Source organism: Nyctibius grandis, chromosome 4 (genome assembly GCF_013368605.1).
Source record: "Nyctibius grandis isolate bNycGra1 chromosome 4, bNycGra1.pri, whole genome shotgun sequence".
NCBI lineage: Eukaryota > Metazoa > Chordata > Aves > Nyctibiiformes > Nyctibiidae > Nyctibius > Nyctibius grandis.
In genome coordinates this window covers 10,581,429-10,608,393 of record NC_090661.1, presented here as the reverse complement: position 1 = coordinate 10,608,393, position 26,965 = coordinate 10,581,429, and the positions used below count along the sequence as shown (strand labels likewise).

The 26,965-nt window shown below is 39.5% G+C and overlaps 1 protein-coding gene across 1 annotated transcript in view; it reads left to right on the top strand.

Annotated features, from left to right (window-relative positions):
- The window catches only part of PARVA (parvin alpha), a 69,987-nt gene that overhangs the window by 21,885 nt on the left and 21,137 nt on the right, over positions 1-26,965 (top strand). Inside the window, exons 3-6 of the mRNA XM_068399354.1 lie at positions 23,636-23,725; positions 23,825-23,895; positions 24,534-24,636; positions 25,946-26,086. Coding sequence (XP_068255455.1) covers positions 23,636-23,725; positions 23,825-23,895; positions 24,534-24,636; positions 25,946-26,086 — 405 coding nt within the window. The remainder of the gene's footprint in view (positions 1-23,635; positions 23,726-23,824; positions 23,896-24,533; positions 24,637-25,945; positions 26,087-26,965) is intronic.

The window sequence follows — 26,965 nt, the reverse complement described above, 5'->3', positions numbered from 1 at the left end:
TTAGTTTTAATCTGAAGCTCCTTCCTGATGTAATTTATCATAAAGCCATGTGAATGCTTGTGCAAGAGATGATGATCCTGTGAAAATGAGAATGAGCAACAGGTTTGGGAACAACGTGCAATGACCCCTTTCAAAAGCAATGGCCATGGCACAGGTTCCTGCATTAGGTTTGGATATTTAATTATTGTGTGCCTCAGTTTCCAGATATGTGAAATGGAGCAGTGACATGGATTCAGTTTGAAAGACTATTTGAGCTTTCTAGATGAAAAATGTTAAGGGTTATTAAGTGTGAATGTGGTAAAAGGCTTAGCGGACAGGTGTGGCTTAAAGAAATAGAACTAAATGACTGCATTTCAAACCAGGTTTAATTGAAAGTTGTAATCCCAGCAATTGGTGCCCATGACTTCTAGGATTTAAATCTAACGCACTGAAGCGTGTAATTTCAGGCTTTACAGTGCAGTGTTAGCACATACATGCTTATCACTCAGCACATGTTAGTATTATTCCTGTGGAATGCCGTTAATTAAAATCCAGTAGTTGCTTAGAGTGCATTTGATGCTTACTATCATGAGCGCTCAGTCAAGTTAGCAGAAAAATAAATTTAAAATAAGAATTATTTTTCTTGGAGGTACAGTATAATTGGGAGACATTTTTGTAACTGGTGTTATCATTAACATACAGGAGGTTTCTGCAAGAGACTCTTTGTTGATCAAATTATTTCTGTTTTCCTTTTCCAAACCCTAATATTAGCTTTAGTATGAGGAAAGGGATTTTAAGTTGGTACACCAGAAAACAGGATGCTTTTGCAGCAACATAGCCACTAGGACATGTCTAGTTTACACGTTGTGCTCTAACATCTCATACTTTAAAGCTGCATTTGTTTTGGAAAAGTTGCACCTGGAAAATATCTTGATAAATTGGAAAAATTTTTTGCTTTTTATTTTTGAAGGGGAGGAACACACACCAAAATAAGTGTTTTGCAATATAATTCTGCTTCTTTCTGAAGTTTTACGTTGGTTTTATTTGGCTGGTGTATAGTTGGTGCTCAGTAGATAGGGTTAATTGTTTCAGTGTGAGCAACAGAGTTTTAAATATGAATTCTAACTTTTTGACCCCATTAATCATAAAACTGCCTGACCTATCTTGCTTACTGTAACACTGCTTTTTTTAATTGATGAGTCATGAGCATATATTAAATTCAGTTTCTTTAAAAATCAAAAAAAGCCCTGCTTGCATCTTAGAAAGATTTTGTAAGCTGAGAATTTAGCATATGTATGTCAGTACACATTGCAGTGGGCTTACGATATAATAGCTTCAATGAAAATGAGATCCAAATTAGAGTAGACTTTGAAAAAGGGTTATGGGCACATGTTTCTGGGAGTGGCTGGAAGAATTTACTGTAGGGGAAGGTTCAGTCATGTGCGCGCTCTACCTAAAAACAAGATAGGGTGATGTTTCTGGTTAAATCAAGATGCAGAATGTGGAGCAGGGAACCAATGAATATGAAAATTAATTTTTGTGTTTACCCAAAAAGAAAAACTCCAGCAATGCTCTAATTCATTTTCTTTGCTTCGCCTTACAAAAATGTTTTTAGAAATTAAATAAAAAGCATTAAAGTATTTCAACAAACCAGTTGGTTGTTTGGTGTTTTGGTTTGGTGGTTTGTTTTTTTTTTATATAATGCCATTAAAACTTCTTTGGACGAAAAAAAACAACTCTTGAGGACCAAAACCCTGCCCTCTGTTACAGTCCAGCACTTACAGGGCTGGCAGAGCTGTTTAACCCACTCTGTGCACAGTAATCACAGAGTTAGGGCTGAGAGAAAACTGAACAAAGACCGATGACAGGATTTAATTCTGTCTGTTGTTCAGTTCCAAAACAAGTGTGTTTTGAAGTCCATAGCCTTTTAAGTGTATAAGAATATTTAACGCCTGTATGTGGGGCTATTTTGCTTCAAGTCGCGGGACATGCTGCCGCTTTGTGTTTCAGAGCAGTTCGGAACCGAAGCGAATCCTGACCATGTGCTCCATGGGTGCCATTGCCCCGTGAGCGGGTGGGTGGGGAAACTGAGGCACGGAGCTGGGACCTGACTTCCAGGTGCCCAGAGCACAGCCAGCTCCACTGCTTCCTCTGCTCTTCAGACTTTGGGGGTCACTCTGCTTTCTCCCTGCTGGCTTGCCTTCTGCCAGGTTTTGTTCCTGCATTGCTTTAACATTTTTTTTTCCCCATCAACCAGCCACTTGTTAATTTATCAAACAGATAAGAAATTGTGTGTACAATCAACAAAAGCCTTCTTTGGTTGCATTCACTCTTACCCCTCCACTCCTTTTTTCTTCTAATTCCTGATGACCCTTCTTTGACTTTTATTACCTTTTAAGAAGTGGCAGGATCAGGCCATTAAGTTGAAGTGAATTATGAAATACTTAACCCTCTTGTTTCCTCTCTGAAACACCAAGCCCACACGTACGAGTTACGCACAGCAGCTTCTTGCAGACAATTTTAGAGGGGTTATTTTTTGTAGAAAAATATGACGTCTAAGTGTTTGTCTCTAGCCTGGATTGCAGCACGTGTAAGATACAAGAGGGATAAAACCAGAAAATGAATTTCCTCACACTCTGAATCCCTTGTGTCTCCAGGAGATCTACTTTTACTGTTTTAAAAATGAATTTTGGATTAAAAAAAATACACTGCAGGGTTCCACACTTTATTCAAGGAGTTAAAAGTCTGGAGCTGTGCTTGATGAGCCAGATGGTCTTTAACAGTAACATTGTTCATATTGTTTAGATTATCCTGTTGCAAGTACAGTGCCTCGTTTACCTTTTATGGAAGAAAGTGTGGAAAATTGACCACAGATGTAAGTAACCAAGAATGATGGCTGAGGCAATTCTTACCAGGCCTCCCTCTCTAACACGCCTGATCCTGCAGATAAAAATAAATAGAGAAATGTGAGGCAGCATGAGAAATATCTAGTGTTACCTATTTAAGTGTTTAATTTGAGCTCTGTGAGCTACTAAAATCTTTATTTTCTTAGACTGAGATTTCTTCATATTGAACTGGTTTCAGTCTCTCAGGGTAGGCAGCCTGAATGTAGATTTTTATCCAGGTACTAAATAGCACATCATTATATACTTTTTCCATCCTGGTTGAAAAAAGGGGGGTGGGAAGAAGCCAACTACGCTGACCTCAAACACAGTTTATGGTCCAAAAATCTTCATGAGAAGATTGGTACCCATTTTGTGCTGTAATGAGAGAGCTCAAACTCTCCATTAATATTGATTTGATTGGTATCAGAAGCAAAGGCTGTGCCAAATTAATTAGATGTAGCTCGTTGTTACTCCTAATAATGGACTGCTGAGTTTGTGAAGCATCTTGCAAGACAGTTCCAATTGAAATAAACCTTTTCAGACAGGTATCTCTTTTGTGCAGTATCTGGAATTGGAAGGCTCAGTGCTTAAACAGAACAAAGAAAATGCTACAAATGAAAGCAGTAAAGCCCTGTTTTGTAAAGTCCTTTTGTCTCCTATCACTTTTCTTTCTCTCCCTCATTTCCTTCCTCTTATTAGGAGCTGCTGTCAAACTGCATTTACTTATGGCAAGTGGTTCCCTTCGGAGCCCCTAAGCTGGTATCGCTGTATTTGCATGCAGGTGCTACTGCGGTGGAGCACAGCCTCCCCCTGCCCTTTTCCCCCTGCCCTGGCAAAGCAAAGAGAGCTGTAATTATAAACCAACATGTTTACCATGTGAGGGCCCAGAAACTGAAAATCTCCTGTTTGTTCATCGACATGGGTTAGCTGGCTGGCGCTCTTTAACAAGGTGGTAGATGCTTTTGACTATTAAAGGCAACATCTTCCCTTTATTACACTAAGCCTTGATTGATCCAGGAAATATTTTATTTTGCCTGCACAGTGCTTTTAAACTTAATTCTGACAGGATTGGTTTCTAGAAGCATAGACTATCAGGTTCTCTTTCTAATATTTTTTTAAAGGCTTCTTTAAAAGTTGTCAGGAAAAAGTGTTTTACAGGAATTGGAAGAGGTTGGAGATTATGCTGAGAACGATGCAATCTAGGATGTAATGTAAAATCAGCGGTTAACACTGGAAACAGACTTCTAAGGCAAAGTTCAAACAGTCAATTTAAGATGCCACTAAGTGGGACAAGAGAGAGTTAATAGTCCCTTTCATATTTTTAATACCTGCATTCAAAATATGATAAATTGGATTGGCAGCATGGGGCAGTGTTTTTCATGGTTTAACTTCTGGTTCTGCTCCCTGCAGGATCTGGAAAACAAGATCTATTGGAAATACCAGCTCTGACTCCGTGCCTGTGCTTCTAGGGTGGAGAGGGGGGAAGCGGTGAAAGCACAGGTGGGGAGGAGGTGGCGGCAGCAGCACCAGAGTGGGCGAGTGGAAAGGTGACAATAAACAAGGGCCTGGGAGGGGGGGATGGGCAGATGAACAAGGTGACAGGAGTGTTCTGGAGGTGACCGGCTTGAATCAGGATGAAGTGGGTGAGGGGAAAGCAATGCTGTGGTGAGTTGATGAAGCTTAGACAGGGTGGGGGACTGCTGCTGAAGTGGACTAAGCCTGTGTCTGGGAGCCAGCAGCCCTTGAGCACTAATCCTGGTTCTGTTCTAAGGCTGCATGGAAATTCTCTTTTTTTGTCTGTTTTCCTATCCATAAAACAGTGATAATGACCATTATCTGCATCAAAGTGATATCATGAGGCTTAAAGTGCCACTGTAGTTCTTAAACAGCAGAGATTTTTGGCCTGTGTTTGTGCCCAGAGTCAATAGATGCTTACCTCAGTGACAAATGCAAGGTTGTACTTTCTTCTTCCTGTTAATGCTACAGAGCAACCACAGGTATGGAAGAGGGTTTTTGGACACCATCCTGGCTACTACAACAGACTTGTTAACTTAATTGCAGTTGGGCTGCACAAGTAACAAAGGGCAGGATTTGCCTCACATGCCCTTTAGTACTAATGAAAATGGACACATTTGAAGAAACACAGAAGCTTTCAGGTCCCTGGTTGTATCTGGAGACCTAACAGAAAGACTAGGATTAACTTGTACACAGATGTAACATTTTGCAGCAGAGTTCTAAAACTGATCCAGACATGTCAGAGATCAGGTTTTATGCTTGAGCTGATCATTCTTTCAGCACGGGAGCCTCACCTGCGTTTTAACTCATTCGAACTAGAAATAAATACTAAGATCAATTAAAGTCTGAATGTTTCAGAAAACAGTTTTAAAGCAAGGCTTTCCAAGGATGAACACAGATTTCCATCTAGATTAAGCTGCCAACACATGATTCACAACACCCCAGAGATTCCCCGTTAGATAAAGCAGAACTATTGATCACTGTTAGTACTCTAGAGAAATAAGATGGAAAATTTCTCATTATCTGGGCAGGACCAGTTGAAGAGAGCGCACAGGAGAAACAACAGTGCCACACGATACAGTCAAGACTCGGATGTGCGAGACACTTTGATTTTGCTGTCATAAAATATCCCACAGAGGCATGTGCTGAAGACACATAGCCCTACAGAATTTAGCTGTGGGGATAGATTTTTACACCTTTACTCAATGAAGGGATTATTAGTTAAATTTTACAGGAAGAGGACAAAGAGTGCTTAATCAGTTGCAGCTAACCAATACAGTAATTCCTAAGTTGGTCCCTAGAGGGTAAAGTCAACATACCTGTATCTCTACTGTGGTTTTTATAGGCCTGCATCACAAAGGAAACAAATGATCTCTTTAAAGTGAGTGACACCTTCCGGGTAATCTTATTTTTCAAGTGTTGCGATACAGGTTAAATAGACCATAGAAAACACAGGTTTGTGGACCCAAGACCCCAGCTAATAATGTTTAGAGAAACTGAAAAGTAGACTCTTCTGCTAGCTCTCTCCAAAGCAGACTGTGAATTCAAGTAGAGCCCTGTAAGACAAGCAGGGAAGTGTTATGTCACCCAGATACTGACCATCACGTTGCTCCTTCAACACACTGTGTGCTTTGAACCCTGGCACTACCATTTCCGGGATTAAAATTCAGATCTCAAATATGTAAACTAAGTACCACGTTTACACAGTAGGTTGTAGAGTTACCTTTTATCTCACCATTTCAGAGAGTGCCCGCATAATAGAAATGCTGTAAAGTCTTGGAAATAGGTGGTCCAGTTCACAGAATCACAGAATGTTAGGGATCAGAAGGGACCTCGAAAGATCATCTAGTCCAATCCCCCTGCCGGAGCAGGATTGCCTAGACCATATCACACAGGAACGCGTCCAGGCGGGTTTTGAATGTCTCCAGAGAAGGAGACTCCACAACCTCTCTGGGCAGCCTGTTCCAGTGTTCAGTCACCCTCACCGTAAAGAACTTTTTCCTCATATTTAAGTGGAACCTCCTGTGTTCCAGCTTGCACCTTCACTGAAGGTTTCGTGCAGTTCTGTAGTAGCCTGCAAGAGCACAGAAATAATTCTGCTTGGTTTGGAGTTGCCTCAGGGGGAGTTAGTCACTGGTTCTGGTCAGCAGGATGGCAGCAAATAATAGTGTGTATCGTAATGATTTCATCTGAAAAACTAATTGAAAGGTTACTGAAAATGGAATCAGAAATAGTTTGTGTGCATGCGATGGGCGAGATCTGTTTTTCTGGTGCCTGTGTGGTATTTTGACTTGTTGCCTTTCATCTGTTTATAAAAGTAGGACTCAAGGAGTGAAGCTGTGCTTCAGAGGGAGTGAGAATAGAGAGTGCTGTCTCAGTGGGACACGAGCCCTAAGCTCTGACAATCATTACTTGATTTGTAGAACAGACTAAGGTCTTCTGATGAACAGCACTATGTAAATATTAGATACTTTTATTTTTAAAGTGATGTACCCTACTACTTCTTGTTTCTGTCAGATATGCTGAGAATCTCCTTTCTCACAAACAATGCCTGTCTTGGTAGAAGCCTGTTTCCATGACTAAAATGATGATGAGAGCATCAGCCTTTTATGGTTCCAGGAATAACCTACACATCAGCTATACTCTGCCAAGAACACAGAGACTGGTTATTGAGACGAATGGTTTTGGTTAATATGCACCACAAAGTAGAAAAAAAAGATGCCTATGTATTTTAGTTCATAGATAATTATCAAGAAGTTGTGTATGGAGAAAAATAACGTATGGTTGGGGAGTAGAAATATAAGCCTTGAACTTCCTATCCTGAAAATATAAATCACTGCGAGTTTTAAAGCACTTGCATGACTCATATGCAGAGGTCATAGACCAAATTTGCTGATGGAGGCAGGATGAAACGTTCAGCTACATTTTTATGATATTTTTCCTGCTGCTCTTAGCTTTTTATTTACCCAAAGTAATATAATTTTCCAGAGAAGTGTAACAGCTCCAACATATGGAACTGCTATCCAGTTCACTGCTTAGGTGCAGAACTGTATGGGAACAGTGGTGTGTCAATAAATAGCTTACTGCACATCAGGGAAAGTAGTCTCTCAGGAACCATATTGCCAGCTTGGCAGTATTCTAGAAAAGGAGGTCTCAAGATGGAATTGGTATATTAATGCAGCTAGTGAATAGGACCCAGGCCTGAAGGAAATCCAACTCAAGTAATGTGAAGACTAAATGGAAGGCAGAGAGAGGTAACAAGAAAGAGGGGTTGTTAATGTGCAGGTCTATAAATCAAGGGGGTTTTCCCCTTACTCTGGCACAAGCTTTGAGTTGATTTTGGACATCCTTATAGATCAGCACACTGTATTTTTTCACTTGAGAAACAGTATCATAACACCGAGCAAGCTATTTGGTAACCAGTTGTGCTGCCTCTGCTCTTGCTGAGTAATATTTTTGTGCCACGAGAGAAATCAGCAGGAATTATGATTTGGGTCCGATCTGCGTACTAGTTTTATGCAGCTGAGATTCTGCTGATTTTGAGGTTGTTTCTGTATTTTCAGTAGCATTGCTGATGTTTAGATTTCGATCCAGCATAACTTGCTTAGAAAATGTGGGGAGAGTAATTCTGCATTCAGTTTAAAATGTCAGCACATAACAAGTCAACAAGCCTGGCTCTAGGTCAAAGTTTTACACTTGAGTGTGTCAGGGAATGAGACTTGCTTGTTTGGAGAGAGAACTGTGTTATTGAGTGTTCCAAATGATCAGATTTTGTGTGCATGTACGGTTGTATTAAAGATTTTGTTTCTGATATAACGCATAAAAAACTGTGTATATTTATAGTTATAACATCATTCTCTCTCTCCTGAGTGTTTAGGGAAAAAGATAATAGGCATGTCTGCGTTTAGTAACACTTGGACCTTGCAAGGTGCACTACAAATAATAGTAACATACTGGGGGAGCTGTAATCCCTCGGGATCTTGTCAACATATTTTTAGTCATTTGTCAGTTACGTATAGGTGAACTGTGTCATATCAATGGTGTTTTATTTTTGGCAACAGTCTAATTTTTTGCATTTGCCACCTAGGTCTGGTTGTAATTGCCCCTTTTGAATGACATTTGTCAACATTCACCTGTGTTATTTGGGAAGGACACAGTTTGATAATTTACATGTCTAAAAATATAACTCTGGTATCTACATTCTCCCGTTGCATTACACAGTCTGTTTTGGAATTCTTCACTTCTGGATTTTAGCCCTGGTCAATGGGGAGGAGAGGTTAAGTTTACATAAGCATTGATGGTAGGCATAAAGATTAAATTTTTTTTTTTTTTTTTTTTAATGGATTTCCAGGAAAGCAAAGCTTAGGCAATAGCAAGTGCTTTTGAAAATCACAATTAAATCTTCCCATTTCAATTTTGCTAAGTGAATTGTGAATAGCTAGTGCGCTGTTTGTCCTAGGGCAGCTTCTTGGCTTTGCTTCATAGGCCTTTGTGCTGGTTGTGAAAGTGACGTGGAGGGGCCTTACACCAGGTTTGTTGGGACAGCTGAGGATTTCCTCAGCATGGTGAAATCTTGGCCTAGGATGCAAAAAGTTTCATATCGTGTGTCATCATGTAAGTGGACTGTGAAAAGCAAAGAACTTTTTGGAGAGTTCCACAGATGGATTTCAGAAAGCATAGCAGACCTCCGAGACCTCCAATGACAAAATAGTGTCACTCATACCCCCAGAGCCATCCCTGAAATCCCAGATGCCAGCCTCACGTCATCCCTTTGAGGAGAGGGGAAGGCACGAAGGCAGTTTGGAGACACCTCTTTCCTCACTGCAGTTATACACCAATAGACTTTGGCACTGCCAGAGATCTGACCTATAATTTGGTAACTGAGCATTTTATGTGACTCCCAGTTTGTATGACTCTTGTTTCTGCTTATGTATAACGTATGAGATCTGTCTTCTCATCTTCCACTTACGTGATTCCTGGCATTTTAAATTCAAGTAGATTAGATTTAGACTTTTTGTAATGAATCTGCATCATTTTGTGTTCTGCATACTCCTGAAATAGCCTGGGGGAACCTGATAGACACAATTTATGTGTATCATTTAGAGACATAAAAAAGCATCTGATTGGTTTCATCTTTCTTTTGTTAGCTCTTTCCTATAATTCTAATCACCATTTTACTGTAGCATTACACTGTTGAGGAAAGTATGATTTTTCAAAGACAGGATGCTTGCCATGTTTAGAGGTGGTGGTACTTAAAGGAAAATGGCTCGGAGGTCTTTACAGCAGATTTTCTCCTGTTGTTTCCAGTGGTAGCTCAGATCATAGTTTGCAAGGTAGAAATATATCTGACATGTATTTCACTGACAGTAAGTTTAATTCATCCATTTCTGGTATTATTTCCTGACTTCAACAGAACATGGTATGGGTAGGATGCTTCTGTGCAGCACTGAGCTCTACTGCTGAAAAGCAGTTTGTGTAAAGGCAGAAATGGATGCTGGTATTGCAGTGCATTGCATATGGCAAAGGAGAAAGAGAACTGACAAGATTTGGCAATGTTTATTGCTGTGGTGGCGAGATACTTGGAGTCTTCTACATGGCTCCTAGGCCTCTGTCACTTTTGCACAGAGCAGAGCGAAGGAGACAGAAGCATTAAGGGCCTGGCCCTGTAATTTTCCAGTTGAAATCAATCAGTTTAAACAGTAAGCCAAATTCTTTTCTGGTATCAGTCAACTCTCTTTGGTTGGCTTTAGTAAGGCTGTGCCCATTTGCAGTAGCTGAGAACTAGGCTGTTGCTCCCCTCCCAACCTTTCTGATGACTTAACACAATTTTTTAAACATAAAAGTCTTGTTTCAGGTCTGGGTTGTTGGCTTATATGTTTAAATTGGAGGCGTGTCAGTCCTCATGTAATCAACACTTTGAAGAAGATCCATGAATGAGGTTAGGTAAAAATGCATTTTTTTCCCTACTACTATCTGGATTTTCTCAGAACCTAGATAATTTTATCCCATTTGCATCAAACATGCAGGTAACTTTAGAATCCTGCATCTGTATTGTTTCTAGGGAAGCAAAATAAAATTACAAATGACAGTAATTGACATTACATGCTTTAATTAAATTTCCTCCTCTGTGAACCAAAACCTTTTAACCAAGTATTGCAGTGCTATTTCTGTATTTATTTGTTACATGGGTTAATGTGCTATGTGGCAGATATGGTATTTATCCATTTTCACAAATTAAGCTATCAGTGTCATGTTGCCTTTGAATTGTTTCCTGTATTGATGGCCAAAACCACTTGAAAAAGACTTTAGTCCTCCCTGGCTATACTTCTGTTTTTACAAAGCTGAAAATTGTGGGGTTGAAAGTGAACCCTTAAGGAACATTTTGGGAAACTCTAGGCCCAAAGCATCTTACCAATGTGCTGGTTTTGCCCTGCAGTGATCTCTGCTGAGGGAAGGGAGAGGCGCACAGGCTTTTTGAATGATGGTTTTCTTGTTGTTGTTAGATTACAGTAATTAGAAATTAAGTCCTGCTTGAATTTACATTTGTGGCAAGTGAAAATGGATTACAGAGAGTATGATTAGAAATTCCTCTACTCGGTCCCCAAGTTATGCACTTCAGACCTGCTATTGTCAACTTCTTGCCATGTTACGCCCTCTGAGAAAGCAGCTCTGCTTTAGCTAATTTGCAGCTTTCTTACTCTACTGTACCTACACCTATTAGAACAGTTTACCTGGACATGATCTTTTGGCTACTGCTGTAGGTACAAAAACTCATAGTTAAAAAAACCCTTTCATTTTCTATTTTTGTAAAATAGCTATTTTTGTGCATGCAAAAAAATGCCACTTTATAAATAGGTATAAATAATTACTTATAAAATAGGTTGAATTGATGATGCAGGTTGCTGTAGCTTCAGACTTTGTGAATTTTCTTAACATATAATCGTCTTCAGCATCCTCCTTAATGTTTCAAGTGGAGCGTGGTTTTCCTTTAGCTGTACTTATCTCCCAAATGGGCTTGCCATAATAAAGTATCTGGGACACTTATGGTTCTATTCAGAAATTAAGAAAAGGAAAGCTTGGTAAAGAACTGCCAGCTCAGTATTGTCCTGTAATTGAATGCTGTTATTCAGCAGTTCAGCAATCCAGTTTCCCAGTGCCAGAAAGCAATGGGACTCCGGCAGTCAGAATGGGGAGCCCCGTTACTACTTGTGAGTACAGCACGAAATAGGACTGTTGGCGGGGGAAAGCTGCTACCCAGTAGCTGCAGACCAATGTGTATCAGAGACTCCTTAGAACTGGCGAAGAATGTGGTTTCAGAACAGTGATGAGAGCTCCGTGTTTTTCTGCAAGGAATCACATCTCATACAAAACCTGCAGGAGGAATGTTGTGTAGCACAGCTGAATAACCCTAAACAATAAACACCTCTTGCTTCTCCATACTTGCCTTTGACACTGGTGTTTTAAATGAAGTTCAGTTGGAAACTAGAAAGGTAACCACTTTCCATGACTTAGAAGTGAGCCAGGGATGTGTCACTTCCCTCATCCTCCTCCAAACTGAAACAGACACTTAAGCATTTTACAGCTTCTGAAAAGTTTTAGTCTGAGAAAACTTCATAGCAATTTGATTTTTAGCCCAAGTAAGTAATTGCTTTAGATTTTTTCATGACTGTTCCTCTTTGGAAAGACCCATAGCCCATAAAACTAGTTCATTTCTTATCAGTAGTTTGTTATTCTTTTGATGGCTCATACCTCTCCTTTCCTTCACTTTTTAGCTTATTATATGCTTTTGCCTGTTTTAGAGCTTAATCCTCCTTTCATGTGAGTTTTGCTAATTATTTCAGCAGGGAAGTATTTATAGAGAAAGGAGTACTGTGATCAGGACCTGAATTTGGTAATATCACATGTGCATCTCCATTCTGGCAACAGGATTCAAGCATTCTGTAGCTCTTGTTGGCCAGCCTTTGTTTCACAAAAAAACAAAAAAAAAAAAAGGAGGAAATTTCACTTCCAATATTGCCATGTCTGTGCCAAGACCTTGCCTACTCTTTGAGGGGAATTGTGACTTTATTCAGTTGTAAGGGGAAAAGGTACAAGACACCTACAGCAGAAACGGGCTGAGATTGGTAAAAACATGCACTTTACACTTGCTGTTTGAGCACTTTATTCAGTTATATGACTGATAACAAAAGCACACAGTCAAAACTGCATCCCAGTATTCAGCGTGCAACTTACCAAGCTGCAAAAAGCAGATTTAGTTTCTTTTGCAGATGGTCTATGAGTCTCATGTGGCATTATATTAAATTATATAGGCAGTCAGTCACTTGTTCTGAAACGATGCTCTGAGCTGAGAGTTGTGATGTGCTTGGACCATTCTGTTGGAAAACGGGCTCTAAAGCTAAACCAGCTTCTCTGAAGAGCAGCAGCACAGGGGCCTGCAGAGCAAGGGGCTTCAAACACTTTAAGGACTGCAGTTCTCCCTGTGATGCACTATGAGGGTGGCCCAGCGACCCTATGATGGGCTGTGGAGCATTTTGCCCTAAAGGTAAGAGACTAGACCGACTCATTCAGTTATTTTTCGTCTTTCTTTCTGTGATGCTTTAGGAGTATTGTTTTCTGACCTTATATTTTTGCAATGGTAGTTATTTTTGGTTTGTAAGATTTTGAAGATAAGAATGGGAGTTTATTTTCTTCCTGCCCTTGTCAGACTTCATTTCTCCTGGGTAAAAGAGGACAAAACCACAGTAATTTCTTAATTTTGAATGCTATTCCATGAAAATATTTCTGCAATATGAGTGAGATAGAATTAACTGTTCCATTCTAGTGGTATTTCATATGAGTATGTGTTTCTGTTACCTTCAGTTTGGTACAAATTCAGTCCTTAAGTAATACTGGATCCAGTGTGAAAATAGTGATTTTTATCAGCTGAATTTCCACTCAGGGAAAATTGTCATTTGTAGCCAAAAGCATGCTTGAGGTAGCAATTTTCAAATGGGCTATGTATTATGCAGTAGGTAAGTTTTAATATTCATGCTTAATAAAATGAAAATTTTGTAGTACTAAATGCTTTCTAATAGGAATATTAACATAAACTCATTTATGGCATCAACAACTGAAGGCTGCAGATTGGTTCTGGGAAATTCTGAATGTGTTACTGCTATGAAGTGAAACCCATTTAAGGTTATTTAATTGGATGCTTGGATTGGAATTTTTGGTGTGTTCACCTGTAAAGCAGGAAGTAACAGCCACAGCTGCTATTGGTATGAATGTTTTGCATGCAGAAAATGATATATTGGTATTGACAGCAATCCAGGAAAAGCATTTAACAGGTAGGAGTATTACACAGAGTTTTTTCCCTTGTCTGATAGTGCTTGACAGGTTGTAGCAAGTGCTGCTCCGAACTTACAGCTTGTTTGAGATCTCTTGGAAAAGATGGTTGCAATGCATGTGCAGTTCAGAGCTGTGGGTTTACCCTTATGGTGCTGGTGCTTACATTGCTTGCAACTTGTTTCCTGATAAGAAACATGTGAATGCCGTAATCAGATGAACAGTTCAGTATGGTAATTTTTTTGAAACAGGGCATTTGGGAGCTGGAGCAGCTGTTTGATTTTCATAAGGAAATGAGCAAGATCGGGAGTGCACAGGAGGGCACCAGGCAGTGCCCTTGTAGGACAAGGCACAGGGCTGCATGAAAATCATTACTACTGGTTGTATGAAAAGAAGGGTGTTCTCTTTGCTATGTTACGGGTTTGGGAAACAAGAGGTATGGGTATTCCTGTCCATTCTATGTCAGATTAAGTGTAACATTATAGACAGGTTTTTAAGGCTGTATTTTTAAGTGCCTAGCTTCCATTTTACAAGTGCAATTTGTGTCTCCAGAAAGGAAGCATATAAATGTATCCCTTAATCTAGAAGGTCGTCACTTTCTGTGCTGCAGAATGGGGATAATGCTGGTTTCTTCTGCTGGTGGGATGTTAAACTAACTAATTCTGATTACGGGATTTGAGAACCTAGACTGGAAAGTGTTGATTTATTTCCTGTGCAAATTGAGAACTAGCTCTGCTTTCCTGAGCCAAACATAGTTTCCAGTTTGTGCTACCGAAGTCCTGTCTTGCATCATCATCTTACACTTTTGTGTAAATGTGTTTTAGGAGAATACCACAGCCATACTGTTGATCACACCACACTGTGATTTATGCCAGCTGACCGAAGTCCTCCCTCTAGTCAGGATTGCCACAGCCCTAATATATTTCTCTCTGTGCTTGAAATGACCCTTCACGCTGTACGGCTCGGTAGGAACAGGAGGGCTTCCACACATCAGATGTGCATCTTGATGATGTATGCTCATATGAAACAAGGATGGGGAAACAAGTTTACCTTTTCTGTAGTCCTTTCTGTAACAGTCCAAGCCTGGAGTATTTCTGCTGTCAAACGCATGGTAACCTCCATGTTGGTCGAGAGAACCCCAAAGCGTAGTCTATTCTTCAGTATGCTAGAAGATATATTTCTGCCATTTTAAGGTTTCATTTTTCTGCCCTTCACCAAATCCAGCCCATTTTCTTTAAGAATGTAGTTGGGGTTCTGTTGATCCAGCCAAAGCCACAGCCTAGTTTTTCCATGTTGAAGGCCTGTCTTTAGATCCCAATTCCCAAATTAGATCCTGATTCTGTCCTTGACAAGAAACTTCAATTCCCTAGGACAAGATGCAGAGATGTTTAGAAACCATCTGTGTGTTAGGTGCAAATATTAAACGTCGGAAGAAACTGAAAGTCTTTTAAATGGAGGGGAAAAAAGAATTAGATGTTGCAGGGCAATTCTCGTTTGTTCTACTGAATCTGAGAACTACAGTTAAATGCTCAGGGTTGATGCAGAAGGTACCAAAGCATGGACTGCAAGCTACCAGTTATGCAAATAAGTAATACATCTGCATTTTTGTATCCATTATTATTTTAATTTCTTCAGGTCAGTCTTATCCCATCTTCCTTGTGTTTGCTATTTGTTCAGCCTTGATGTCACCCTCAAACTTTATCTTGGTTGACTTTGATACCAAAGACAGGTCTTGAAGCATGAGGAGCTCTCGGAAGATATTAAGGTGGTTTTGGTTTTGTTTTTTCCTTCTGGGATGTAGAAATACTTGGCCACTTACTACAAATCCTTTGATCCTTTGTCACAAAGTCATTCCTTGAAGATGACCAGATGTTTATATTAAAACACAAGTAGCTCTAGGAACTACAGTTTGAAAATGGTGGCCATGTGTGATACATAAACCAATTTGCAGTCCTTGATAAGGAACTGTAACTTCGCAGTAAATTTAGTCATTTTTATAGTGCTTCCAAGAAGAAGTCATCTAGATTATTGAGATGCAGTGGATCTGACATTTAATTTTTTTCTTCTTCAAAAACAAGGCTTATATATACAAGGAGAAAAGAGCAAGAAATTCAGGAAATCCTCAGCTTGCTACTAGCATGCCCTCACATTCCTAAGAACTATTTTTGGGTTTTCCCTTAGGAATAGCTAGAACTTGTGGAGCTGGGAAAGACTTCTTGGAACAGATCTTTGGTTTTGTCTTTTCTGCATGAGCGCCTCTTATTGATGTTGGAATAGCTACTATTAGCTGGTTGGTGATTCAGAGAACGAGGCAAGTCAGTCCTATAAAATCAGCTTCTCCACAATATTTGGAAAAAACTGTAGCAGCAAACTGGTGAGCATGTAGGATGAACAATTACCTCCCCTTGGTTAGGGTTAGGACTACACCAAGAGGCCTGTCTGACTCTCTTCTGAATGTTGCTACCTGCAGATTTGTTATAACTCAAGAAATATCAAAATATCAGTGAGGAGGATACAAATGCTCTCCCTTCTGTCTCCATATAGCCCCAAGCACCCCATGTCGTTCTGAGATATCTCAATAAATATCTTAATAAATTGGAAATCTTAGCTGTCAAAGGATTTGTTTCAATAAAATATTCTGTATGTAGGGCTACCATGTGCAGACCAGCTAACAACCTGCAGGTATCTTTCGCACAAAGACCCTACCAATGTATCTGAGGCTGTTTGAGGAGTTTTCAGGCTGGGATCAGGTTCAGCACTGCACATGTTGATAAGGACTTGGAATGGTCACAGCATTTCTCATATGTGTGGTTTGTTCCTCAGTGGGGGAAAAAATCAGTGTCGTTTGAACTCCTGTCTGCATTTGTTCCTAATGCTGTCTTTTGGGTTTTTCAATGATATTTTAAACGCTCCTATAGGGTGACAGGCTTTTCAAAACATCTGCAAATACTGCTGATGTATTTTAAAAGATGTGTTGAGAGCATGTGTTGAAGGAATGAATGGAATGACCGGCATCTGTGTTAGCTTGACACTGCCCCACTTATTACCTCTTAGAGACTACAGGAAAATTCTGAGAAAGAACCTTCATCCCAAATGAAATGTGAAAGCATGTAAGGCTTAATGAAGCTACTTGTGACATGGTGAAGAAAATCACGTGTACTCTAAAAGGACTGAGTTTGCTCCCTGTTTCATTGTTGGTTTTTACCTACTCAGGCCAGAGATCTGTCAGTCTATGGAGGATTTTTTTCCCTGCTAATTTCAAAAAAGAAAGGAACAGCAAGCTGGTCACTGAGGTGCTTCGGAGTACCTTTGGACTTTAAAGAAAGTTCAAGGCAATAAGCATTTAATTTGTATTGCATACATGAAAATTAAACTATAGCATTTCTCCCATTTTTTGTGAACAGCATTTCTCCCGTTCTTTTGTGTGTGTGCCATGTTTGGTTTAATGGAGAAATGAGAAAAGAAAATAGATTCTTTTTTGGAGACTGGGTACTAATGCAGTAACATTAAAGGCAGGCACATTGTTGTCAGCCAGTTTGCATATTTATTTACTTTTACAAATGGTTGGCTTGGAGTCAGCAGTTAATGGAATGAGAATGATGTTCCTGTACAGATCATTTCCTGAGAAACATTTTCAATTACAAACATATCTGTGCTTTTCTTTCCTCATTTGTTATGTCTTGGAGAATAAATGGGGAGTAGCATTTACAACTTAAGGTTTATGTTCTGAAGACAATTTTAACAATGATCCCCACATAAAAAGGCCCCTTTGTAGTTGCAGACATATGTTTATGATGTTTTGTGCTGTGAATATCAAATTTCTGGTGGACGCTGTGTCACACTCTGCAAACTTGTAAACATCTATAAATCCATTGGATCATTTTAGTACCATGTGTAATGCAGATTTGTTGTCTTTTGTGTGGATTTCTTTTGTTTCGGAGTTAAAGCTGAGCTGCCAAAATCATATTGGATGAATTATGTATTCAAGAAAATTAGGCAGTACCATTTTAGATTAATATTTTCTTTTGCCTTTGTGGGCTGATGAGATGCACACACACAAGCATTAGAAAATAACATTTTGGATGGATAGCCCAGAAAGCAATTGCGTAAGTTTGCTTGACTAAATAGTATCATTCTGTAAAAGCCTAAACTAGGGCTTTTTGAAAATGCTTTTGCTGCTTTTTCTCTCGTTCTCTGACCATCTTAGGTAATTTGAATCTCTTCTCACATTTGCCAGTACAAAGTCAGAATTACTCCACTGGACTTATATCAGGGTATAAAACTGGAGTATGTGAGGGGGAAGAGGAATCACACTGAGCCAGTGAGCTGGTATAAATCAGCATAAACCCACTGAAATCTGTGCAGATACAGTAATTTATGCTCAAGTCTGAATTGCAGACTAGCAAGTCAGTAGAAGAAGTAAAGCTGCTCTTGTGCACAAGTGGTTACAAAAGTAAGCCATTGAGGTCATGAGCATTTATCAGAACTTGGCACCCAGTAAAGAGAATATAAAATCAAAAACTATTCATCTAAATACGGCTCAACTGTAATTGAGTGGGTATCTCTGTCTGTACAAGAGCAGTAAAGACATTTCTTACTGAAAAATGAGCATTTCTCTAAACTGGCTGTAATTTCTGGCTACATACGTAAACATATGTAGCATAGGCATGCATGTTTGAATGTGGGTGTATATACAAACATCCAGTGTTACTCTGGCAATATGATGTTTGCAGCTAGCCTTCTGAGTTGTGCTTGTACCAGGAAAAAGTAGCTTAAGATAGATAAATGGCACGTAAAGCTACCGTCTACCATAGTAGTTTATAATATCAGGTAGTTTGTCCTTTGACTTTTTATAGAAAGCTTAAACTCCTGGAGTCATGTGCATGTCAACAAATCTTGGCTTCCAAAAAAAAAACCCAGAACAAACCAAAGTATTTGCAACCTTAAAAATGGCAGAGGAGACCTTGAATGGAAAAGCCTTGGGTCAAAGAAAGGAAGAAAGTTAAAGAACTGCAGAAATGTGTATGTATATATTTATGTAGATGTATATGCATATATTTAAATCTCCTGATTTTGAAAGATTGAGGTTAGAAGCAATGTGTCACTGTGCTCCTCCAACATTAGGGTTCAGTTCTAGTTAATCACAAACTGTCAGAATCGATCCATTAGTGTTGTAGCACTTGAGTAGTTTTGGTTTTGTAAGTACAGAATCAATTATATGGAAAGCAATGGCTGTAGCACTCAGAGGAGAGACCATTTAACACTACATCTTGCTGTATTTATTTTATGATTCTTTGGATAGATATGCTAAAATATGTCTAAACCACAGAGAGTGCACTGGGTGATGTGGCATTTCTGAGCTCAGTTAAATAATAAGATGTGTTTTATTCCAATCAGAATAACATTAAGCCCTGAATACTAAACAGGGCAGCAAAAAGCCTTCGGCACACAAAATAAACAAGTAAAAAACCCAAATGAAACTGTCTAATAAATACAATGTGGAGCAACAGGCTGCATGTACTAGAGGAATTAAGTCAATTTAAACCGTATGGGCAGTACTCCACTTTCAGATGTGCTTGACGTCCAACAGTTTCAATGGCAGTTGGATGCATGCATCAAAGGGCAAAGTCTGGCTCAGAGCACCCGCGTGGATTTGATAGCGTAGGTTTATGACCTTGTAATCCTAGAGCGTCTAAAACAGTAAGAACTCTATCCAGCTTAAAATAGCTGCTGTAGTTCCTGTTGATACAAGCTTGTGGGCTCCCCAGCTCTGGGGCCAAATTTGGTGCTGGCATGATAGGAGGAAGTCTGTTGATAGTTGATAGCAGTGGAGTTGCACTTGATTACATCATAACAAATTTGGCATGTAGAGCTGAATCAGAAGTTTGAGCAGAAGTGTTCATTCCTTATCCAGAGTTAAAAGTGGGACTTTCATATTGCCAGTCCACAGAGATTTGTCTGGGCCATGTGTAACTGTTGCTTTTAAGGATCTTGCTTTAAGAGTACTTTCAACCCCCAGTTTCACTCAGCATGGTGACTGTAAAAAAACCATGAAGGATTGGATTTTCCCCTTGCATCCAAAAGGATGAAGTCCCTAACCATGCCAAGATAAGCACAATGAGAACAAGCCCCATGGTAGCCAATGCACTGGGCTGCATCAAGGCTGCAGCAGAGGATGAGAACAGAAAGGTGCTCTTAACTGATTGCTGGGGTCATCCAGTGGCCAAGCATGCCCGATGTCAAGCAGACAGCTCTGTGGACATGGTCCTTCAGAGGAGCTGCCACAGGTCCCAGTGCACTGGTCTGGCTCTTGGCAACTGGTGTGGTATAGATGAACTGCTGCAGCTATGTCCCCTCCTCCTTTCCTGGGTCTTTACACTGTAAGACCCAGAGAGGAGGTCTTGCTGATGCTCCAAGTCATTCCTCAAAGTATTTCAAGAAATGAGATGATTTTATTTTAATTTCAGCTGCTGCAAAAGTTGTCCCAAACCTGTGTGCTTTGTTTTTATTAAAATACTAAATTGCTGAAGTGATTTTCATGAAAATTACTTAAAACAAATTAATGAAAAGCAGTTGAAAAATGGATTCCTCTGCTGAAACCGTGGTATGCAAACTCTTAACCTCAATCACATTTTTTTGGTCCCTCTGTAAACACCTAAGTGTATAACAGTGGTTTGTCATGGAACTTTTTTGATGGAAATTCTTAGAAAGTGAGGCTATACTACATAATACGTTTTCTCTCCCTTTACGTACAACTTGATATAATGCATGTGTTCTTACCTGTTCCTTTTAGTAGTATTATTAATCTGCCGTTAAATCTTTTCTCTTTGGTATTGGAAAGAAATTTAAAAGATGCTATTAGGCTCAGGGTTTCTCCATCATGTTTTTTGCTTGTAGAGGACAGGAGGAGTCTTTATTACGGGACTAATACCAGTCTTGGGCATGGGTTGTGCACTGCAGAATGCAGAGGCTGAGGAGGAGCTGTCCTCTCTGGCAAACTGGATCCATCTGGGATCTTTGGATCATCTGGAAGTGTGTTGGGTAGGTTCTGCATATGGCTCGGGCAGGTGTGATGAGGAATGTATGCGATTTGGGTGAGCTGCTTGGGGGAACAAGACCACCGCTTGTGCATATGTGCGTACAGCAAAGCAGGACTTAGCCCCTGCTGTACCATAAATACAGCACTTGCATTCTAGAACACATCAATGTATTAATTTCTCATCTATATTTATTATTATTTGATTTGTATTTTATATTCCTTTTCCATGCAAAGATACGGCGCTTTTTTGTTTGCTTTCTCTTATTTTTAGAAACTCTAATAATATGGTGAAGGTCATGTTATTAAAAGTAGAATGTAATAGATGTGCACATTGGGGGAGAAAAATGGGGAGATTCGGTGGGCTTTGTAAAGAATGCCTTACAAAACATCAGCCTTGAAAGGTCCCCTCAGTCTCCCTGGAGAATGTCAGCGAGCTCTACCAGTGGGTCGCTCCCTGGAGAGAGGAGCCAACAGCTTTCCTCACTGTCCTTCGCTAGGAAAATGCACTGACTGCTTCCTCCAGTGTGTCTTACCCAAGCAGAGCATACAGCCCCTTGGGATAGGAGGGCTCAGTGGAGCCAGTTGGCTTGAACAGATTTTATTTACTCTTGGGATTGATGTGAAAAAAATGTTTTCTGCCTAGGCACTTTTATGCAGAAGTCCTCCATTGAACTAAACATTCAGAACAGAAAGACCTCCACATGGAAGATTTCCATCCACTGACATTTTTATGCCCATAACCATTTTGAATTAAAATGAAAAAAAAAAAATCAAAGAGGTTAATAAAACCAACAATGATTTTCTCTAAGGAGTGCTAGCAGTTCAAAAAACTGCCATTGAGTATAAACAGTTCCTGAGATTGTACGTGCTACACCAAATTCATCCTTGCTATAACTCCTCAGAACTCAATGGAGTTACATGAGGGATTAATTTGGTCCATTGCTCTCAGCCATCACTTTTAGACGATATACAACAATCCAGGGAACTATTATTGTCAACATTATTTTATGACTCTTTAGAGCTTCTCAGTATTTGTATTTTACAGATACACAAGCTGGGTGAGTGTACAGAGTGCAGTTAGTGTTTTGGTATTGAAGGTAGTGGACTTTTCAAAGTTATTTTTGTACAATTAAAAGTAATAAGCATTCTAACAGCCATTATTGCTATGAATCTTAAATAGATGCTTGAATACAGCTACACAGGCCCTTGAAACATGCATCTGGCAGAGCACAAAACATTTCACAAGACGTAGAAAATATTTGGAAAGCTTTAAGTACTCTTACCACACCAACTGCCTAATTATTACAGTGTTCATGTGAAACTTACCTGTACTTACTGCATGCAGGAAGTTAAGGCAGAGAGGTAAAACCACTTTCCAAAAGGTAACTTACGAGACAGTCACAGGGCCAGGATCAAAACACAAGATCTCTACTGTCACTTTCTACTTCTCTGTTTTCTCTGAACCTAAATTGTTTCTGTAATTTTCAAAATAAACTGAAGAAAGCTTCAGGTAGTAAATCTGAAATGTTTGATGGTGAATCTGCATCTGCACGTAAATCATATATTTTAGTTTATGTCACAGCTACCTGAATCTTTAGGACACATGTAGGATGGATGAATTAAGTTATTTAAGTTTAAATTCTGACCAGAACAGTTGTGCTAACAACCGGTTGTTGAAGGTTTGTACACTGGAAAATGAGTGGTCAAAACAACATTACTCACTTGTCATTCATAAGACAGTGAGCCTCTTTCCTGGTTTGGTAAATCAGGTTTGCACTGATTTCTTGGTTACAAAGTGGATGCAAACTTGTCCAATCACTGAAGTGGGGACCCTCCCTGCACAGCGATATGTTCTTCCATAGCAGTAGGATTCGTGTATTGGCTTGTTTGTATTTATTCTCTTCTGTTATGGAAGCGTGTTTGGGCAGTGAAGGAAGGGTTTGGTCTTTGCAACCTGTTAAAGTTTGGGTCACCGAGATGCATGAATAAAGTTTCTCTGAACTGTACAAGGTACAGAACCTGTACAGTACAGAACTAGCAGCAGGACTGCTTTTACACTTCTCTGGATCTCTCTGTTCCTATGACCTCAGAGCATGTATTACAAGAACATTGATTTCTGCAGCATTAGGGGACTTTGGCTGAGTAAGAACTCGTTCGTAGTTCCTGACAACTGTGGGCATCTCCAAACCATGGGATTTTGGGTTACTTCCACATTCCCATGTCCAAGTTTTTTCTTAACCTGTGTCTGGACTCTACACTAAGGCAGTGCTTTTGAGGGTTCATCATTTTTTGTGTCCTGCTGCTGTGGTTTCTGCTAAAGAGAGACCGAGAACGCAGACCAGCAGCATCCCACAGTCTGCTCCAGCTGGTCTCTGACCTGAACAATGGAGAGAGCCATGTGCTGTGACTGCACCTTCAGTCCTAACTGGTTTATCTGTCTGGCAGCTCCTGTGTGGATATATAGCCAGACTCAGCTCTTTCAAGTAGCTGAACTTGAAGCATCTCCAGAGCAAGAGTGACATAGCTGAGAGCAATAATAATTTCCCTCAGCTAAAATGATTCATTAGTGTTAAAACATCAGGACCATTAAAATGCAAGTGAGCCTTTTAAAATTTGAGGACAGTGGGCCTTATCCTGGAAAAGATTTGAGGAAATTGCATTGATTCCAGTACCATTATCCACGAAAAATCTACTCATACAAGTAAATGTTTGTTGGCTGGGCCTCCCATTTTTGTTAGCTATATTTTATTGCTGGAATTACACCTAATGGTTTATTTAATAGTGTCATGTTCTTAGAAAGAAATTAAGACAATTAATGCTACTTTTAGCAAGAGTGAAATACTCAGTAAAATTGAATTGAAATTTGACCAAGCTCTTCTTTTTTATTTCCTAGTATCTGAATTACAGGAAGAAGGAATAAATGCCATTAACTTACCTCTCAGTCCAATTCCATTTGAACTAGACCCTGAGGACACTATGCTAGGTAATTCACAACAATTTTACATCTCAACATAAAAGCTTGATGTAAAATAAAGTGTCATGCCTGTAATAGTTTCTAATACCTTTCTTTTAAACCTTCCAGAGGAAAATGAAGTCCGAACAATGGTTGATCCAAATTCAAGAAATGACCCAAAATTACAGGAACTAATGAAGGTAATGAAAAGCATGTAAACACTTTCAGGAGAGTGAAACTATTTTTTAATGCTATCCCTGGCTCTTTTTTTTGAACACTTCAAAGCACCGTTTGTATATTAATTAAATGAAACCATGTGATGCGTACATCCCAGTGAAATGGGCAGGTCATTTGTTGCAGTATCTTTCTCTAGATATGGCACAGACACACTTAAGAATTTGGATTACAATCCTGAGTCCAGGTTCTTAGTCCTGTCCCACCCCCAATCTAAGATCACGCTGAATTCTCTCATAGTCTTCGGGTTCTTGGGGTTAGAACTTTAGCAGGAATCTTTATTAGAATTGACTTCAACACCTTTTGCTTCACAATAAAATGTTAAAATACTACTGAAAGCAAAGGACAGATTTCATTCCAGAAGGCACTGCATCAATCCGGTGTTTGTCTAGACCTTGTGGTGCATTGACATGGTCACCTTAGAAGAGTCTTTCCTAAGTCCTTCCTATTTTCTTCTGATGACATTTCAGACTGGTTGTATTTTGAGCCGTTGCAGCTTCGGTATTCTTTCTGCTAAATAAGTTCATCGTTGTACAAAATGACATGTGTTTTAAATTGCAAATGAATAGTGTATAATACTGCCAAATTTGTGTTTCCCATATAGGTATTAATTGACTGGATTAATGATGTGTTGGTAGGAGAGAGGATTATTGTGAAAGACTTGGCTGAAGACCTGTATGATGGACAAGTATTGCAGAAATTATTTGGTAAGAAAAAATGTATGTGCATGCTATTGGGGCACTTTGTCAGTAAGTGGATCACTTGTTCCTACTTAGGAGCCTTGGTGTCATCTTACATTTATGCCACTAAGTGATATAAAAATAGCATTGTATCATAAGACCCTTGAGCAATAGGCTGTGTGCACAATCCTTATAGCTACAGTGTAATGTGTGGTGCTCTGTAGTTGATGAGAACAGCATAAAGCCTACCTGGGGTGCTAGAGAGGGAGGGTTCTTGTCTTGGCAACGGTATTCACTCCCAATTAAATTTATTATCTGCATATGTGCTGTACAAACTTAAGAAGTGTTACAAGTGGAAAGTAAGTTTGAAGGCAAGGGTATTTTCAGTGCAATGGTGGATGTTTTCAATCTCTGCTGGTTCCATACTATAGTTTATTCACATCACGAAGTTCCTCTGGAAAGTTGGAATTTCTTTCTGATTTGATGTCTGGCTTTTAACGTTACTGAGGTAATGGTACCCAGTGGACTGCAAACTGAGCTTCAGCTGAGAAACAGATAGAGAAAAGAAACTGCTAATGCAGAGCTGGCATGTGTTTTTTTTAACTGTTGGCTTGGAAGCCATTTTCTTAGTTATTACAGCTCATAAAGTCTCCAGTAAATTTCTTTTCAGTATCTTAAATGAATTTTGAAACATCATGTGTGCACTTCTAATAAAGACTACACAGACTGTTCCCTTCTATGAATGGTTAAGCTCTTGAATATATTGTGATGGACTGGATATGCCCCCTGAGCAATTTGATTCTCACAGGCATACCTCCAGGGACTTCACCCAAAACCCAAAAAATGCATGTCAGATACATCCTGACTCTAAATATCTGTATACCGATCCAGCACTTACTGATTTCAGTGGAATCTTTTCCAATACCCTTAATGCCTTGTGAATCAGGTCTATGCTAACTACAAACTTTGGTCTTGTTGTGAGACTATGCACAGACTGATTTCTGTGGAGGCACAAGAAACCCATGGAAATAGCAGTCTCTCAGGCAGGATTCGTAGACTGGTAGCTCAGGCTCACTCTCTTTGGGAAGCTATTCAGTTGGCTTTGACGAGAACAAGATCAGCTCTTACCAATGGGTAAATAAAGGGAAAATGTGAACTGTGTCTTTAGGAGTTCAGAAGTGTGGGGGAAAGTGGCTTTGGAAGGTAAAGCAGATAATTCTATAACTAGGAAGTCTAATATCTCTTGAATGTACATCTGGGTGCATGGAATGTCTCTGTGTTCTTCATGGAGTTGACAACAGGTTTTCTTCTGTTTTTTCTTCTATTATCACTTCAGAGAAACTTGAAAGTGAGAAGCTGAATGTTGCTGAAGTTACTCAGTCTGAAATTGCTCAGAAACAGAAGCTACAGACAGTGCTTGAAAAGATCAATGAAACCCTTAAACTCCCTCCAAGAAGCATTAAATGGAACGTTGACTGTAAGTTGTGTGTTTTCTATGCTGTTCTCATTTGTTGACAGCTGAGAGTTTATAGCTGCTATCTTGAATTCATTGACATATCCAATGATAAGGGGAGGCTGAAACCTGGTATTTATGGTAGGAGCTACTCTGCAAGGCACTTCCAGATGTAGTATGCTCTACCCTCTTTACTGGTACTCAACCTCCAATTTAAATAAACTGTTTTTTCAGAGTTTGTCAAAGTATGGTGTTTCTGCTCTTAAGTCTATATGCAGACCAGCTTAAGTTTTCTGTTACTAAATTGGTTTGTTGAAACAGGCAAGTACATGCATAAATGTAGTAGATAGGCAGAAGGTCCTAGGACTCTTTATTTGTGTTAAATTTGCAACATAGATATGAATAGTATTTCTGATTGCTTAAAGCTAAATCTGAACCACTGATTTTGATTACAAAACTCTCACCAAGATTAGGACTGTACCCTTCCTGTTTTATTGTATTAAAAATGAACACCGTAATATCTACTAGAAAGTCCCTCAGAAGACCAACACAAGACATTTTAGTGTGTATGTGTTGCAGAAAGCAGGTTATCAACAGTTTTAGAGAATTAGGCCCCTTAATCTGTTTTAAGTTTGGTATCCGGAATAATTTCACGCTGGTGAATACCTTGACCAGTATATAGCAGTTTCCCTGTCTCCTATACCTGTCTTGAGCTCAGCTGTTTTGTATCCCATTCCATTCACAACAAATTAGTGAGAGGGAGAGAAACAGCTTGAGGGAGAAAGAGTGAACATTAGACATCTCTGACTTTCCCCTTTGTGTGGTCCCACTGAGTTTTCTGTCCCTATCTCTCTTCAACCTCCCCCCAGGTTTTTTCCATTCTTTGTTATGCAGCTGGAAGCA